Below are 19,157 nucleotides of genomic sequence, written 5' to 3' on the forward strand. Positions count from 1 at the left end.
AACAAAATAATAAACGCAACACTTTTGTTTTTACCCCCATTTTTCAGGAGCTGAACTCAAAGATCTAAGACTTTTTCTATGTACACAAAAGGCCTATTTCTCTCAAATATTGTTCACAAATCTGTGTTAGTGAGCACTTCTCCTTTGCTGAGATAATCCATCCACCTCACAGGTGTGGCATATTAAGATTCTGATTAGACAGCATGATTATTGCACAGGTGTACCTTCGGCTGGCCACAATAAAAGGCCACTCTAAAATGTGCAGTTTTACCACACAGCAAAATGCCACAGATGTCGCAAGTTTTGAGGGAGCGTGCAATTGGCAAGCTGACTGCAGGAATGTCCACCAGAGCTGTTGCCCGTGAATTGAATGTTCATTTCTCTACCATAAGCCGTCTCTAAAGGAGTTTCAGAGAATTTGGCAGTACATCCAACCGGCCTCACAACCGTAGACCACGTGTACCCACACCAGCCCAGGACCTCCACATCCAGAATCTTCACCTCCAAGATTGTCTGAGACCAGCCTCCTGGACAGCTGTTGCAACAATCTGTTTGCATAACCAAAGAATTTCTGCACAAACTGTCAGAAACCGTGTCAGGGAAGCTCATCTGCATGCTTGTCTTCCTCATCGGGTTCTCGATCTGACTGCAGTTTGTCATCGTAACCGACTTGAGTGGGCAAATGCTCACATTCGATGGCGTCTGGCACTTTGGAGAGGTGTTCTCTTCACGGATGAATCCCGGTTTTCACTGTACAGGGCAGATGGCAGACAGCATGTAGGGATTCGTGTGGGTGAGCGGTTTGCTGATGTCAACGTTGTGGATCGAGTGGCCCATGGTGGCGGTGGGGTTATGGTATGGGCAGGCGTATGTTATGGACAACGAACACAGGTGAATTTTATTGATGGCATTTTGAATGCACAGAGATACGAGATCCTGAGGCCCATTGTTGTGCAATCACTTCATGTTGCAGCATGATAATGCACGGCCCCATGTTGCAAGGATCTGTACACAATTCCTGAAAGCTGAAAATATCCCAGTTCTTTCACGGACATGTCACCCATTGAGCATGTTTGGGATGCTCTGGATCGGCGTATACGACAGCGTGTTCCAGTTCCTGCCAATATCCAGCAACTTCGTACAGCCATTGAAGAGGAGTGGACAACCTGATCAGCTCTATGCGAAGGAGATGTGTTGCACTGCATGAGGCAAATGGTGGTCACACCAGATACTGACTGGTTTTCGGACCCCCCGGATCCCCCCAGTACAGTAAAACTGCACATTTTAGAGTGGCCATTTATTGTGGCCAGCCTAAGTCACACCTGTGCAATAATTATGCTGTCTAATCAGCATCTTGATATGCCACACCTGTGAGGTGCATGGATTATCTCGGCAAAGGAGAAGTGCTCACTAACACAGATTTAGACAGATTTGTGAACAATATTTGAGCGAAATAGACCTTTTGTGTATATAGAAAAAGTCTTAGATCTTTGAGTTCAGCTCATGAAAAATAAGGGCAAAGACAAAAGTGTTGTGTTTATAATTTTGTTTTCAGTGTATATATAAAAAATAGATCATTTTATTCAAATGTATTGATCTTTGAAATACAGAACATAGAATAAAACAAATAAAAACATTTATTTCACAGCCCTTTAGTGGAATTCCACAGCTGCAAACAATGATTGGACAAAGAGGAAAAAAACTGGGCAAGTTTTTATTCCTTTTGGGTGAGTTTTGAGTTAGCTTTGGACTGGATTTTATTCTGGGATCTGGCAACCCTGCATTTAACATGTGCATTAATAGAGTGCTGGTCCTTCCTAACAGCTTCCATTCTGCTCTTCTAAATACTGTATATACAGTATATGACTGCAGAGATTTGCTCCCATTTAGACACAAGAGCATCAAGGCACTGATGTTGGGTTGATGTGGCTTGGCTTGATGATGGCAAAATGTTTTCCACACCAGACTCAGTAAACCATTTCTTAATGGATCTCACTTTGTGCACAAGGCTTTTGTCATCCCAGAACAGAAAAGGACCTCCTCAAACTGTCGTCATTGGGAAATTGGGAAAATACTTTTCTCTTAAATGTCACTCAATACTGTTGCTACACAAAATGAATGAGTGGAGCTTCTTGACGAGTACATTTGTGATGTAATTCTACCTTAAAACACATATGACATTAACATATATCAGTGTTTGATGCAAAAATATGAAAAAACTTACCACATGCCCACAGGTCTACAGCTTTTCCATAGGGGTCCTTCCGTAAGACTTCTGGGGACAAGTAACCAGGAGTGCCAGCAAACCCTGATGTGATGAAAAAAAAAATCATAACTTTTATTTGAGTCTATATTTATGAAATTGAAAATGAGCTAAATGTGAAAAAAGACAAATAAAATGTGATAACTACATTTGCACTTAAATAACAGAATTCACAGAAACACTATAATAAGAAATAAAATACAGTAAGTTCTAGAATTGATATTTAAAACTTGTGAATCTGTATATAAATTCTGAAACTGCAGAACCCGAGTTAAACCAGACTGTATTTGTTTGGTTTTGTCAACTCTAAACCTACTCAGAATAAATTAAAGAACATGCCAATTAGAATGAAACAGGGGATTGTATAAATAAGAATTAAGATTCCTAAGAATTCAAATGATTGAAAATAATGTTCTAAAAATCATTACAAAATAACATTATTTAAAATACTGAGCACTGCAGCATAACACTAGCTGCATACAATACATATTATTACTCCTGTAAAAGATTTTACTTTCATAAACTAGCAAAATAAATGAATGACAGTTAATGTCATTAATCAAACAAATCTCACACACTTTACATTCAAAATTAGATTAAAATTAAAATAGTGTAAGGTTTTGAATTAGTTGAATTAGACACAGCAATATCATGAGTGTGATATATCTGAGCACTTTATTAGGTTCATCTGTTCAACAGCTTATTAATGCAAATATCTAATCAGCCAATCATATGGAAGCAACTCAATGCATTTAGGCGTAGACACGGAAAAACAATCTGCTGAAGTTCAAACCGAACATCAGAATGAGGAAGAAAGTTCATTTAAGTGACTTTGAACGTGGCATGATTGTTGGTGCCAGACGGGCTGGTCTGAGTATTTCAGAAACTGCTGATCTACTGGGATTTTTACGCATAAACCATCTCTAGGATCTACAGAGAATGGTCCGAAAAAGAGAAAATATCCAGTGCGCGGCAGTTCTGTAGACGAAAATGCCTTGTTGATGCTAGAGGTCAGAGGAGAATGGCCATACTGGTTTGAACTGATAGAAAGACAACAGCAACTCAAAAAAAAAAAAAAAAAACACTCGTTACAACCGAGGTATAAAGAAGAGCATCTCTGAACGTAGAACAAGTCAAACCTCGAGGCATATGGGCTTCAGCAGCAGAAGAACACACTGGGTGCCACTCCTGTCAGCTAAGAACAGGAAACTGAGGCTACAGTTCACATGGGCTCACCAAAACCGCACAATAGAAGATTGGAAAAAGATTGCCCGGTCTAATGAGTCTTGATTTCTGCAGCAACATTCAGATGGGTCAGAATTGATCATAAACAACATAAAAGCATGGATCCATCCTGCCTTGTATCAACGGTTCAGGCTGCTGTTGCTGGTGTAATGGTGTGAGGGATATTTTCTTGGCACACTTTGGGCCCCTTCGTACCAAATGAGCATTGTTTAAATGCCATAGCCTGCCTGAGTATTGCTGCTGACCATGTCCATCCCTTTATGACCTCAACATACCCATCTTGTAATAGCTACTTCCAGCAGGATAACGTGCCATGTCACAAAGCTCAAATCATCTCAAACTTGACAGTGAGCTTAGTAAATTCAATGGCCTCCAGAGCCACCAGATCTCAATCCAATAGAACACCTCTGGGATGTGGTGGAACAGGAGATTCACATCATGAATGAGCAACCGACAAATCTGCAGCAACTGCGTGATGTCAATATGTCAATATGGAGCAAAATCTCTGAGGAATGTTTCCAGAACCATGTTGAATCTACTGTATGCTATTTCTGAAGGCAAAAGAGTGTCCAACCCAATAATAACAAGGTGTACCTAATAAAGTGGCCAGCAGTGAGGGTATAATCAGACAACATCAAAGACTGTCATTTTATTTAAATAATTGAGAATTGCTTATATATTGCATATACGCAATCTTCCCAGCCAAGTAACATACACAAACAACTTTCACACAGGCAACTCAGCCTATCAACAAGGACACCTCCCTTTGATAAAAAAAAGTGCACTGTCCCTGAATTATGTAATGTAATGCCTCACTTTCAGGCAAATGTTTCTGAGCCACATAAAATTAGGGGTCTTGTTGTGCACAGACGTGGGTAGAGTAACCAAATACTGGACTCAAATGAAAGTACAAGTACTTATTAGAAATAATTACTCAAGTAGAAGAAAAAGTAATGATGATAGTAATTACTTGAGTAACCGTAAAAAGTATCAAATGAAGACTACGTAGGTAGTTCTGTAGATCTGATTCAGAACATGAAGTGAAGTGAAGTGACATACTGCCAAGTATGGTGACCCATACTCGGAATTCGTGCTCTGCATTTAACCCATCCAACGTGCACACACACAGCAGTGAACACACACACCGTGAACACACACCCGGAGCAGTGGGCAGACATTTATGCTGCGGAGCCCAGGGAGCAGTTGGGGGTTCGGTGCCTTGCTAAAGGGCACCTCAGTCGTGGTATTGAGGGTGGAGAGAGCGCTGGACATTCACTCCCCCCACCTACAATCCCTGCCGGCCTGAGACTCGAACCCGCAACCTTTGGATTACGAGTCCCGACTCTCTAACCATTAGGCCACGACTTCCCCCAAAATGCATGTGAATCATTTCTTCATTTCACTTCATTTCATGCAATGAAATGAAGGTGAAGTCAATTAAGCATATATTACATGTGGGATGTTTTGTCTCCATTATGTGTGAAAGAGTGTGAGGCGTGTTAAAACCCACTGAAATCTGAACAGCATGGCGGAAAGGCCCAAAGATATGCACATCAAAACATACATCCAGAGGGGCAGAGCTTAAACTCACATACCGCCATCTAATGACGCAGCACTGAAGTGACTCATATGAAAGAGAACATAAATTCATATGGGTTTGTCTACAGGTTTATATATCCTGGTGGGGACTTAAACCTGAATACACACAGACACATGGGTACTCGTGTCACGGTGGGGACCTAAATTGAGGTCCCCATGAGTACAAAAGTTTATAAATCATACAGAATGAGTTTGCTTGAGAAAGTAAAAATGCAGAAAGTTTCCTGGAAGTGGTAGGTTTAGGTGTAGGGCAATAGAAAATATGGTTTGAACAGTATAAAAACCATTACGCCTATAGAGAGTCCCTACAAGGATAGCTGACCAGACGTGTGCACGTGCGTGTGTAAAATGCATAAAGATTAAAATCAGAACCAAAACAGGTGCAAATATTAACAATCATTTAAAATTGAATAGAATGGCACTGCATTTCATATACTTAATAAGGTAACACTTTAGGAACCAGTTCTCATTATTAACTACTTTCATATTGGCACGCATATTACTAGCATATTGGCTGATTATTAGTACTTATAAAGCACATATTAATGCCTTATTCTTCATGAGCATATTTTAGATCCCTTAATCATACCCTATATCTAACTTAACAACTATTAATAAGCAGCAAATTAGGAGTCTATTGAGGCAAAAGCCATAGTTAATAGTAAGAACTGGTCCCCAAACTTAAGTGTGAGCGTTACTATTATATAAATACATCTTTGGAGTGTTAATCTATGTTTTGTTCAATTATATATTAATGCTGTTTGGTGGTATAATAAATGGGTCATTACCAAACCAAGCCTGTTGCTCCCCTTCAACCTCAATGGCAAGGCCAAAGTCTGCTAACTTCACAGCTGCACCTTTGGATTTGGAAGCCAGAAGCAGGTTCTCAGGCTAGAAACATGGAAACAAACGGGACAAAAAGGGAAAAAAGATTAATGGATAAAGTTCTAATGAATATGTAGTTGTTTTTTCCTCCAACTTATTTGAACATACAAATATTGGAGTGGTATTTCTCTAAATTGATTTGCTCAAAAGTCAATTGGTATGTACATTTTGAAATTATTTGTACACCTCACATAAATAGAAACACCCATTACTTGTGTGGAAAATGTTAGCACTTTCACATCAAATGCTTAAAATTAGAACCAGCGTACAAGTTTGTATAATCAAGTGCAAACATCTTTAAAACATTATCTAAACTTATACAAACTGGACTGGTTCAATTAGAAGTATGGTAGTGCCATGCCTTTATATTCTCTTGGGATTAATTCTGTAAATTAGGTTGCCTCAATGTTATTAAATATTATTAGATACCTCTTTTTCGATACTATTAATTGTGTTATCTTAATTGTACATCTCAGGCAGTGCATTGGCATTCAGAGATTGTTCCTAAGTGTTTACCCTGCCCACATGGAAATAACCTATATGAGGATATATGCGCATATATGAAACCTATATGCAGTATATATGCAGATATATGATAACATATATGCTGCATATATGCCTATATATGCCACATATAGGCAAAATTGAGGTGCATATATGTGCATATAAAGGCCATATAGGTCTCCTGTATTGCTTCTTTATATCCACATATAAGCCCTATATGTACATGTAGATGTAAATTTCAACATTTTGGGCTTTTATTTATGTTGTCTAGCAGCTATGGATTTTAATAATTTTACTAATATATAGGTAAACATATAGGTGCATATATGCACACATATATATACATGCATATATGTACCTATATATTATGGGAAAACGGCCAATTTTATATATGTCACATATATTAAAAACCTATATTAAAACATATATGTTTATATAGGTTATTTCCGTGTGGGTGTTCACCTGTCCACATCAGATGTGGGGTGCCCCAAGGCTCGGTTTTAGGACCTGTTTTATTCTCTTTATATATGCTCTCATTTGAGGCAATTAAAAAAAAATTTAAGCATGGTGATCATTTATTTATTTATTTTTTTTAAATCCCTTCATGACCTTTTGGCTGATGCTAAATGTTGGTTGGCTAATAACTTTTTTCCAGCTAAACTTCTTTCATTCTTTTTGGTCAGAATGGATGTGGTAACACTGATGTTACTGTTTTGAGTCTCTGCAGTGGCAATAAGTACTCCAATGTTAAAAGTATGGGTGTCATTTTTTTATTCGGGTAAATTTTTTCCACTTCCAAATGTCTCAACACTGAAATCTGTCCTCCATTTTAACGATTTGGAGAAAATTACCCATACTTTCATGTAATCCTATCTGAACTACTCTGTACTTGAGCAGCATGGGCAAAATGTTTCTGTGAGGCTTTTAACAAATACCACAAAGCCACCTGTGCTGACCTTTTTTAGACTAACTACAGATAACCTCTTGTGTTTTTGAAAGCATTTTATAAATAAAGGTTAATTTGACTAGATAACTGTCACACTTTACCAGGCGCACGGAGCAAGGAACGAGGAGATGAGGAATTTAGCAAATCTAGAGTCTTTAATAGTCCAACGGGGAAACATAGAGCACAGGGAAGACATTCAAGAACCGACCAACACTAACTGAAAGGACTGGGGCTTATAAACACAGGATAATCAGGGAGGAAGACGAGACACACCTGGAATCAAATTAACAATCAACATGAGGGAGGAACTGGGTCACAGGGAACACATGGGGAGCAAAACACACACAAAACAGTCCACAATCCTCACAATGACATATAAGTGATTTACATACTGTATGAGCAACCCAGAATCCAGTTTTTTTTTTGCAAGCTTTTGCGAATTTGTTTATTTTTTGAATGTCAATTCAAACTGTTCAGAGACTGATTTGATTCAGGGTTATAATAAAATGTATTAGTACTACAATCATATTGACGTTGAGGAACGGTGTTTTTAAAGTATTCCACAATCTTTTTACGCATTCTTTCACAGATTGGAGAGCCTCCACCCATATTTACTTCTGAAAGACTCTGCCTCTCTAAGACATCCCTTTTATGTTACAGATCTGATGTCAATTAACTTAATTAGTTGCTAGATGTTCTCCCAGCTGAATCTTTTCAAAATGTCTTGCTTTTTCAGCCCTTTGTTGCCCCCGTACCAATTTTTTGAGACCTGTAGCAGGCATCAAATTTGAAATGAGCTCATTTAGTGGATAAAAGTGTAAAATTACTCAGTTTAAACATTTGCTATGTTATCTATGTTCTATTGTAAATAAAATACTGGCTCATGCGATTTGAAAGTCTTTTAGTTTTAATTTTATTCAAATTTAAAAAAAACGTCCCAATATTTCCGGAATTCGGCTTACACACACACACACACACACACACGGAGTGAGACTACGTCATAACTCTGCCTGTGGCTCTCACTACCAGTGTGAATGTAGTAACCAGTTAATATGGACACCAAAATTAAAATGTGCTGCTCACACAATATATGTGAAATAGGGTAAATTTTTAAGGCAGAGAAGGTTTTAAAGAAACAATCTATTAGTTAAACAAAATAACCTAGAGCCTAGTGTACTCCTCACTAGGGCAAGTTGGGTGCATTTTAAATACTGGATGTTGCAGCATTGCATAATATATTTTTTATGATAAGTTTGTGGTGTAATTATAATTGAAAGTTTGAGATTGTTTTGAAGCAAGTGTTCTGTCTGGGGGCCACAAAGAGATGAGAGAGCTAATGACAGAGGTTTAACACGAATTATAATGAAATACCTTTAAGTCTCTGTGCACAACGCCCATCTGATGGCAATGAAGTACTGCCTCCAAAATCTGCTGGATGCAATGGCTTCAGAGAGAGAGAGAGAGGGGGGGAGAGAAAAGGGTTTTACTCAAATACAGTACATTGGAATATACTGGCCACACAGGATTTCAAAACATGACTATGTGATATATATATATATATTGATATGTCAGTTGTACAGTCAATTTTATTTATTTAGCTTGCTGTAAAATAATAATAAAAAAGCTATATTCTGCATCACTAAATGAATGCTATGCAGTCTGATTAAAATGAAAATGGCCGTTTTGGCTGGCTCTTGTCAAGGAAAGGAGACTTAACTTTTGACTATTTGAGTTAGTGTGCTTTTATGTATTTGCATATTGTCCATTATTTGTGTAATGATTTTATACACACAGTCCATTTGTGTTGTGCTGATAGCCCACCCACCTGGCATCTGCTTCGCTGTAATATTCCCTGGCAACAATGTCTTCAAACAGCTCACCACCCGTTACTCTGAATAACACAAATGAGCAAGAATGAGCAAGTAATGGCAGTTAAAGTATGATTTGACTTCAGACAGTTGTTTTATGGGTGTTTCTTCAAATGTAGGAACTTCTGGCTTTGTGAACTTCCCACTTTTTCCCTTTTGAATAGTTGACTTAATTTGTCTTCTAACAATTTCCAGCAGTGTATACCAGGGGTGTTTTCTCTGAGGAAGAGAAACAACTGACAGTACAGAAATAAAAAATCATATACTATAACAATTATGGGGTCAAGCACACCAGTAGATAAAATGAGATAGCATATAATTCATTTTTACATACAATATATAATTTTAATGTTTTTTTTAAGAATAAAGGCTGCATTTCTTTGATAAAATATACAGAAAAAACAGTAATATTGTGAAATATTATTACAATTTAAAATAAGGGTTTTCTATTTTAATATACTTTAAAATTTAATTTATTCGTTTGATGCAAAGCTGAAATTTCAGCATCATTTCTCCAGTCTTCAGTGTCACATGATCTTTCAGAAACCAATCTAATATGCTGATTTATTATCAATGTTGGAAACAGTTGTGCTGCTTAATATTTTTTGGAACCTGACACTTTTTAAAAAAATAAAGTTAAGCATTTATTCAAAATAGAAATATTTTCTAATGATATACACAGCTGTTTCAATTTTTTTTTAAGTTTTAAGTTTTTAGAAAGAAATTTTTGAAAAGATTGATAAAAAGTGATTGTAAAGAAGAAATATTGTTAGGAAAGATTTGACTGGAGTAATGACTGATGAAAATTCTGCTTTGCATCACAGAAGTAAATTATATTTTAAAGTATATTCAAATAGAAAAACGTTATTTTAAATTGTAATAATATTTCACGATATTACTGTTTTTCTGTATTTTTGATCAAATATTGCAGCCTTAATGAGAATAAGAGACGTCTTAAAAAAAAAAACATTACAAATATTAAATATTACTGATCCCAAATTACATGCAATAATTATTGCTACTTTTGTCTAATAGGTGGCATTTTCACTAAAATCATTACATTTGTTAATGCATTAATGTCTCAGTGTATTTTTATCCATACAATGAAAGTAAATAGGGTTCAATGACGCCTTGACCCCAGTAACATTCCAAATATTTAGGCTGGGAAATAAGGGATCCTAGCAGTTACTAGGATCTTTGTGGTTGCTATAATGTAAGTCTATATGGATTTTTGAGGAGTTTTGAATGTTTTAGGAAAACCATAATTCAAATGAGTGAGACAAGATACTGGGTCAAAACAACCTGAATGTCTATGCTGAGTTTTAGTGTCAGAAGAAGAAGTAGCATAATGCATAATAAATACAAAATCAGAATATTGGCTTTGTCAAGCCAATGTGGTAAAACATTTCCAAAGCAGTTTTAATGTGATTGTGATTAAAACTTTATTTTACTGTTTCCTTGTTACATATATTTCATGCATTTACTATAGCATAATTAACATTAAATTATGTTATTCCAAGACTCTAAACTACAGTATCTAACTACTTGTACTCAGTACTTATGTGTAATTAAACTGTAACAAGGACGCATTAAAATAAATTCTCATCACAAGCTAAAATCTGTCCAGAGACTGAAATGCTTGAAGTTGAAGAAACACTATTATACTTTTCAACCTCAAGCAATTTTAAGAAGACAGTGGTTTTATGAAGGTGTCATACAGTTGGTACTGTAATTATTTCAATATGAAGAAAGATATCTATAGTATCCACCCTGTGCTATAGCAAAAAATTACCCTTTATTACCATTTCCCCCACAAAACCTGACATTAGCAGAGGAAAGCAAAGGTATTTATCCATTTCTGAAAAAAAAAATCATGTTTTTCACTCTCTTGGGACTTTGTTACCCTATAGAAGTATTTGAGTAGATGTTTTGTAATATATTAAAGTATAAAATCCTTTTATCTTATATGGCTGGTCAGAGAAACTTACAAGTCAAAGATGAGGTAATGGTGACCTTCCTCTGAGATGCTGTCATGCAGCCTCACTGGTGAAGGATTGCCGGTTGTGGTTTGGATGGAGAATAAAAAAAGAGAGATAATATAATCATGAAGTCATTTTTGTTTCATTATTGTTTTCTTACATATACCATGCACTGCCATGCAAGTATTCAGAGTTTAACTGTTTCTGGAATTGTTCTTCCCAACAGATTTGCTAAAGACATTTGTTCCAAAACGTTTCAAATAAGATCAATGAGAACCGAGCATTAAGACTGAAGTCATTTGGCTGCTTGGTATGCACCTCAACAGCCTCCTGGAACAAAGTTAGCAAAATACATTTTATTAATTTAATCTAATTTAATATGAATGGAAGCCCGTTTCCACCACTGAATAAAAAAATAAGAAAAGGTCATTTATATCTGACAATTCTTTTTTTTTTCTTAAAATGGCGAGTTTGCATCTCACGATTCTGACTTCTTCCTTGCAATTGTGAGATATAAACCCGCAATTGCAAGTAAAAAACAAAAAAAAAAAAAAAAAAAGATGGAAAAAATGGAAAAAAGATCTGATTTTTATTCTGACTTTATAATTTGCAATTGCAGCTTTGTATCATGCAATTCACAATTCTGAGTTTATGTCTCACTATTCTGACTTCTTTTCTCACAGTTCCATGTTTATATATCATGCAATTTTGAAAATAAAGCCAGAATTGCTAGATGTAACCTCGCAATTGTGAGAAAATAAGTCACAATTACCTTTATTATTTATTTATTTTTCCTGTGGAATAAATGGAATTAAATAGATATGACCTGAAAAAGTGCATGTTTTTTAAGAGTCGGAGGAACATGAGGTTCCCCACATCCAGCATGGCTGCTACACCCATTGCATCCGTTTCCCTGTAGACATACACTGTAAATGGATCAGAGTGATATCTTCAGATTGAATCTTCAGATCACAGTGCTATGGAGACTAGATTTCACTCTGTTCACTCAAGTCAGCAAGTAACCAGTATTACCATGGCAACTGCATAGCTACGCTCTAGCAACCATTCAGAGCAGACTAGCAACCGCATAACAACATGAGCCATATCTCTGCAAAAGAACATCAAATAGACATAGGACTGGTCTCATTTAATGTAAAGCAATTTTGTCTGAGACCCGTACACAGATGTTACATTCACAATGAATGTGAAAAATATGAGGTTGTGACATTGTGGAAGAAAGTTCTGTCACAGCAAGCATTACGCACAATTTCTCCAGAAAATTTATATTTTTTATTATTCTCTCACAATTTAGAAGTTATTACTCCATCTGCATGTGATGTCATTAACGACCGTCCTATATTGTTGAACCAGGAAACAGTTGTAGTTAGTTTGTTTCAGCGATGCATCATATTATGGTAGTTAATCAGCGAGTTACATTCAGACACTTATTTCGTATACCACTAGATAATGAGCAGCACACTAAACAGTACATGAAGCTATATTTTGGCAATACTTTTGCATATTAAAACTTGGTCATGCCCGCAGGGATTGGTCTAAAATAATAAGACTAATCACAAGATTTCTTAGTTCCTTAATTGCAGCTATATTTATAATTAGCTTTATATAAATACAAGTTCACTTTATTTAGATAGCTAAGTAAACATTTGTGTTTGTGTGTGTGTGGTGAACTTACCAATATTGGAATGCTTCAGCAGTCTGCAGATCCTAGCCTCCCTGTCCAGCTTCTGGTGATCTAGAATACATATAATAACAGATTTTTCAAATATATTTTTGAATGTTTTCAACAGTCAAAATGGAAAATACAAAACAGTTCATGAGCAAACAGCTGTTTTTACTATGCTGTGAAAAACATAAAATATACATCCCATGAAAATAGAGTTTCTTCATTTTAAAAGTTACAGTTTTTGGAGCACAGACCACCCGGCTATGGCGATTACTAATGTCAATAGAAAAAAGGGGAAAAAGGCTAAATAATTTAACAAATGATAGTTGAAATGTACATTTTGTAATGAGCTCAGCTAAAATGATCAGAAATTCTTGTGAAAATCATCAAATGCTGTATTTATTTGAATAATATCACTATGTGACACCACTTCCACTACAACATAGGCTACTTCAAAAAGCTAAATTAAAAGCCACTTGCATTAAAAGCTTTAAAATCCATTCCACAATATGTAAGACGTTTGCTATTCCAACACCTATGAACAACATCTTAACATCTTAAATGCAGCACAGGTTTCTACTTTATTGGCAACATTTCCTTGAATGGTATTATTGTGTACCATATCCCAGGTCGAAAGAAAGTGCACTTCCATAATATACTTAAAGTGCTCTAATTTCGCGCACTAATTTGTACTTAATATACCAAAAATTAGTCTTTAGTACTTCTTAAGATAAACTTAAGATCATCTAAGTGTACTGAACTGTGCTATTTTGGGACACCATGAATCTGAACTAAAATGCGCATTTAACATACTATCTGCAATGGGGCAATTGAGACGAGAGACATGCGGATCCATACGCATAGCTTTATTCACAGACACGGTCAAAATACAGGCAGGGTCGAACACCAGCAAACAGGTATGGCACAGACAAGACACAAGAGTAATACTAAACCAGGCGTGGGTTGATAGACGGCGAACTTAATCCTGAGGGCGAGGCAAGTGGGTAATCCACAAACAGAAGAGAGTCCAGGCGAGGTGCAAACACAGTCCGAAACAGCAAGGCAAAGGGTAAATTCAAGACAGGTGATAAGCTACAGGGCAGGCAGAGATCAGACAGGATGAGGTAAACCAGGTTAGAATCAAGACACGGGTGACACAGATAAAAAAAAAAGGACAGACTAGACTAAACTCAGGAAACACTGAATGCGGTCTCCAGCGAGCACACATCTCAGTCTCTTCCGCCCGGAACCGTAGCGGAGCTGAGATGCTCGCCACCCCTTCGGGGGTCTCTGGAGCAGCTAATTCGGCTGTTCCCTGCTGGTGTGCCATTCCAGGGCACCGAACTAGCCGCTCTGATTACACCAGAGGCCAGTCTCGAGAGACTGGTTCCCTTAGTAGACTATTTTGCAGCGTGGAACTACTGCCAAATTTGTCTTAGTGGGTCCTGCGCACTGTAGAGAGAAGCTACAGAATCCAGTTCGGTTCTTGTCCACCTCAATTCAATGGGGTGAATTCCCCGTTAGTGGGCCCTGAGCAGGCTCTGGTAATGGAACAAGAGATAGATACTCTCTTAAGGTAGGAGGCCATCGAGGTGGTCCTCCTCACGAAAGAGAGTCCGGGTTCTACAGCCGGTACTTCATAGTTCCAAGGAGGATGGAGGATTGCGTCCCATTTTAGATCTGCATCAATTGAGCCGCTCAGTCAGCTGACTGAAGTTCAAGATGCTCAGGTAAGTGTCTCAGATCAAGTCCGAGGACTGGTTTGTCACGTAGATCTAAAAGACGCATACTTCCATGTCTCCATCCTTCCCACTCACAGGAAGTTCCCGAGGTTTGCTTTCGGGGGTAAAGCTTACCAATATCGGGTACTTCCCTTCGGCCTAGCACTCTCACCCAGCACTTTTACGAGTGTGTGGACGCCTCGTTAGCTCCGCTGAGGCTACGGGGCGTCTGCATACTCAATTACATCGACGATTGGTTGATTCTCGCTCAGTCAGAGATGTTGTTCTCACTCACTTAAAAGTGTTGTGGTTAAGACTGAACCCCAAGAAAAGTGTGCTTTCTCCATTACAGAGAACCACTTATCTGGGGATGGTGTGGGATTCGACCACGGTGCAGGCACGTATGTCTCCTGCTCGGATTGAGTCAATCCTCACGAAAGTCAGGAGGGTGAAAGAAGGCCAGTCACTCACTGTCAAGCAGTTTCAGACACTGCTGAGTCTGGTGGCAGCTGCGTCCAACGTGATACCTATTGGCCTGCTGTACATGAGACCCCTACAGTGGTGGCTCAAGACCAAGGTGTTCTCCCTGAGGAGAAACCTGCTTCGCATGATCAAGGTCACGCGGCGATGCCTACGTGCCTTAGACATGTGGAGACAACCTTGGCTCTTGTCCCAGGGCCCGGTGCTGGGAGCTCCATGTCGCCGCGTACGCTAGCGACGGACACATCCCTCACCAGTTGGGGAGTGGTTATGAGTGGCCACCCTGCCCATGGTCTGTGGAGGGGTCATCATCTCGCTTGGCACTTGCTACAGGCTCGAGATGCTGGCCGTGTTTCAGGCTCTGAAATACTTTCTCCCAGACCTAAGAGGTTGCCATGTGTTAGTTCGCACTGACAACACATCGGTGGTCTCTTATATCAACCACCGAGGAGGTCTGCGGTCGCACCCCCTGTACAGGCTGGCACACCAGATCCTTGTGTGGGCTATGAGGCCGAGCTCTCCTTGTTGGTCGAGCTGGCATTGCTCCCCTCAACTTAGAGGGTCACCTTTGAGCATGCCGCTCCCTTCTGAGTGTTTGAGTTCCCTCTCATGCTGAGAGTTAAGTTCTCCGCTCTCCAGAGCTCTGCCTTGGTGGAGCTAGCATTGCTCCCCTCACTATAGAGGGTCACCTATGAGCATGCTGCTCCCTCCCGGCTCTCCTTGTTGGTCGAGCTGGCATTGTTCCCTTCAACTTAGAGGGTCACCTATGAGCATGCCGCTCCCTTCTGAGTGCCTGAGTTAGCATCTCATTGTGGGAGCAGACACCCTGTCGAGACAGGGGCTCTTGCCCGGGGAATGGATGCTTCACACCGAGGTGTTGAAGCAGATCTGGAGAGTGTTTGGCCAGGCTCAGGTGGACCTCTTCGCTACTCAGGAGATGCCATGGTACAGATGTGGCCGAGGCTTCGTCTGTACGCCTTCCCCCGTTTGCTCTGAACCCCAGAGTTCTGGAGAGAGTGCGCCGGGACGGAGTCCGGCTGCTACTAGTAGCCACGTTCTGGCCGGACCGAGTATGGTTCTCGAACCTGATTTCCCTCCTCGACGGCTCTCCATGGGAGATTCCAGTCAGGAGGAATCTCCTCTCACAGGCAGGAGGCACCCTTGTGCACCCCCGCCCAGAGTTGTGGAGGCTGTGGGTGTGGCCCCTGGGGGGACACGGCTCATAGCTTCCGGTTTCTCAACCGAGGTTGCTGAGATCATCCTCCAATCCAGAGCTCCCTCAACGAGGAGACTGTACGCCCTGAAGTGGCTTCACTTCATGGTGCGGAGATCGCCAGCTCGACCCAGTTAACTGCCCGGTTGGTACAGTGCTGGACTTCTTGCAGGCTCGACTCTCTGCAGGGTTAACCACTCCACTTTGAAGGTTATGTGGCAGCGATTTCGGCCTACCATGCCTCTCTTGGTGGACAGTCAGTGGGCAGACACCCCCTAGTACACGTTTCCTCCGTGGTGCACTGAGGCTAAGGCCTCCAGTATGGTCCCGGGTCCCCCCCTTGGGACTTGGCTGTGGTATTGAATGCTCTCTTTTAGGCCTCCATTCAAGCCTATTGAGGAGATCTCAGATCGCCCTGAAGACCGTGTTGCTTCTGGCGATTTCATCGCTGAAGAGACTTGGGGATTTGCGGCCCTGTCAGTGGCCCCTTCTCACTTAGACCTTGCGAAGTTCCTTCGGTCACGCCACAGCCTGTCGTACTGCACGCCACAGCCTGTCGTACTGCACGCCACAGCCTGTCGTACTGCAGGGCTGGACATTCACGGGGGAGTGAATGTCCAGCGCTCTCTCCACCCTCAATACCACGACTGAGGTGCCCTTGAGCAAGGCACCGAGCCCCCAACTGCTCCCCGGGCGCTGCAGCATAAAATGGCTGCCCACTGCTCCGGGTGTGTGTTCACGGTGTGTGTGTTCACTGCTGTGTGTGTGCACTTTGGATGGGTTAAATGCAGAGCACGAATTCCGAGTATGGGTCACCATACTTGGCTGAATGTCACTTCACTTCACTTTAGTCCTCCTCCCTTTCGGGAGCCTGACCAGCTAAAGCTTAACCGTATGTGTCCAGTGTGAGCACTGGATGCATACGTCCACAGAGCTGCCATGTGGAGAAGGGCGGACCAATTGCTGGTTTGCTATGGTCCCCCTAAGAGAGGTCTTCCTGCTTCAAGCAGACCCTCAGTGGTGGATTGTCGATGCCATTCATATGGCCTATGAGTCCTCTGACCTCCCCTCGCTGATGGGAGTCAAGGCTCATTCCACGAGCAGTGTGGCGGCCTCCAAGGCCTTTCTCGCAGGTGGCCCAATCAGGACATCTGCAACGCTGCGGGATGGTCTACGCCCCTGACTCAGGTTCTATGGCCTGGACATACGAGCCACTCCAGGCTCTTCCGTTCTCTCGCCCTAGATGTGCTCCGTACGGATACACACGGGGCAGGGATTGGGAAGTCTGGTGCCGTGGGTATCTCGTTCCCCAAAGCGTCTCTGGATTCAGCTCGAGTTCCTGAAGAGGAACGTCTCAGATTACGTATGTAACCCTAGTTCCTCGAGGGAACGAGACGCTGTGTCGCGAGGCCACACTTCCGGCATCCCTGCCAGCGCTTGCTTCAATTTAGAAGCTGACGCCAGTTTCACCGCACATGCTTTTATGCCAGCTGGTCATTATGTCACCTCGCCTGTGACGTCCCGCCATCCATTGGACAGATTTCATTTGTATTCAGAGCCGGTCACGCTGAAGGCGTTCCCCAAAGCGTCTCTTGACGCAGCGTCTCGTTCCCTCGAGGAACTAGGGTTACATACGTAACCTGAGAGGTTTTTTCCATGTTGATTTTTTAAAATAAAGTTTTCAGAGTCAATTTTCACTGCGATTTGTTCAATTACATCACATTTGCCCATCTAACCTGTTCATATAATGTTTCACAAAAATGCAGTTGGTAGACAAAATGTTTTACCTACTTTTCTACAGTACTGTATATACTGTAATCACAAAAGGATTTCAGTGGATCATTTTTTAAGTCATCATGTCATATCTTTCCTTAGGCATCAGAATCACCACCAATATAGGCCTATTCTTAAAATTCCAGAAATGTTAAGCTTAGGGTTTTCTTTAGCATCAGCCTCAGACATCATGCCTACGGAATGTTGGCTAAACGTCTGATGCACACTTAGCTAGAAACACTTCAGGAGTTTCGAAGTCATCATCGGATTGGTTAGATTATACAGGATTTCCTGGAGATGTGTGTGTTGCCTTCTTTAACGTTCCGCCTAGAAACAAAAATGCCGTGACGCCAAACTCCCTCATTGAAGAAGAAAGCCGTCATGTTTACAACGGTGACAACGAGCAAATATATAAAAAAAATTTTAGTTACTTTTTAAATAAGTGACTCTGTGAGTGCTGTGTGAAGAAATGTCAAAATTCACTCTTCTCACTTGCACAACTTTCAGCATTCCTCAAAATGAATAAAAACAGTGAACTGCAAACTCAGAATATTATGCAAACCTGCTCTAATTAAATGTTAATTAACACAAAATACTATTTAATCCAATTTTATTAACCAATGTATTTGCCAAAAATATAACTTTTTTTATCTTAAAAACAAACAAGCAAGCCCAGGCCAGATGAGAATAAAAGTATGCAAAAGTAATGTAACATTTTAATTTCTATAAAAAGTAACTACATTTTTTAGGGGGGGTAATGCAATATTGTAATGCATTGCTTTTAAATTAACTCTCTCCAACAATGTCAATACTGTCAACTATATACAATATAGTGGTATTCATGCTAGTAAAGGAATGTGTCAAATACCTGATGCAGCATCAAATCAGTGCTGCACCAGTTAGCTTTTCTATTATTTTCTCTGTGGTCGGAAGGACTTACTGAAGTATTTTATTTAACTTGAAATCTGCAGCGTTTTGGCCGTGGGATCATTGGTGT

General features: G+C 40.1%; 1 protein-coding gene across 1 annotated transcript in view; it reads right to left on the reverse strand.

Moving 5' to 3' along the window:
• Positions 1 to 19,157, reverse strand: part of camk2a (calcium/calmodulin-dependent protein kinase II alpha) — a gene marked incomplete at its 5' end in the record, with an annotated part of 47,592 nt that overhangs the window by 16,341 nt on the left and 12,094 nt on the right. The window contains 6 exons of the mRNA XM_079405686.1: positions 2,225 to 2,308; positions 5,896 to 5,998; positions 8,814 to 8,886; positions 9,268 to 9,333; positions 11,299 to 11,353; positions 12,983 to 13,042. Coding sequence (XP_079261812.1) covers positions 2,225 to 2,308; positions 5,896 to 5,998; positions 8,814 to 8,886; positions 9,268 to 9,333; positions 11,299 to 11,353; positions 12,983 to 13,042 — 441 coding nt within the window. The remainder of the gene's footprint in view (positions 1 to 2,224; positions 2,309 to 5,895; positions 5,999 to 8,813; positions 8,887 to 9,267; positions 9,334 to 11,298; positions 11,354 to 12,982; positions 13,043 to 19,157) is intronic.

Source organism: Barbus barbus, assembly GCF_936440315.1.
Source record: "Barbus barbus genome assembly, chromosome: 43".
Lineage (NCBI taxonomy): Eukaryota > Metazoa > Chordata > Actinopteri > Cypriniformes > Cyprinidae > Barbus > Barbus barbus.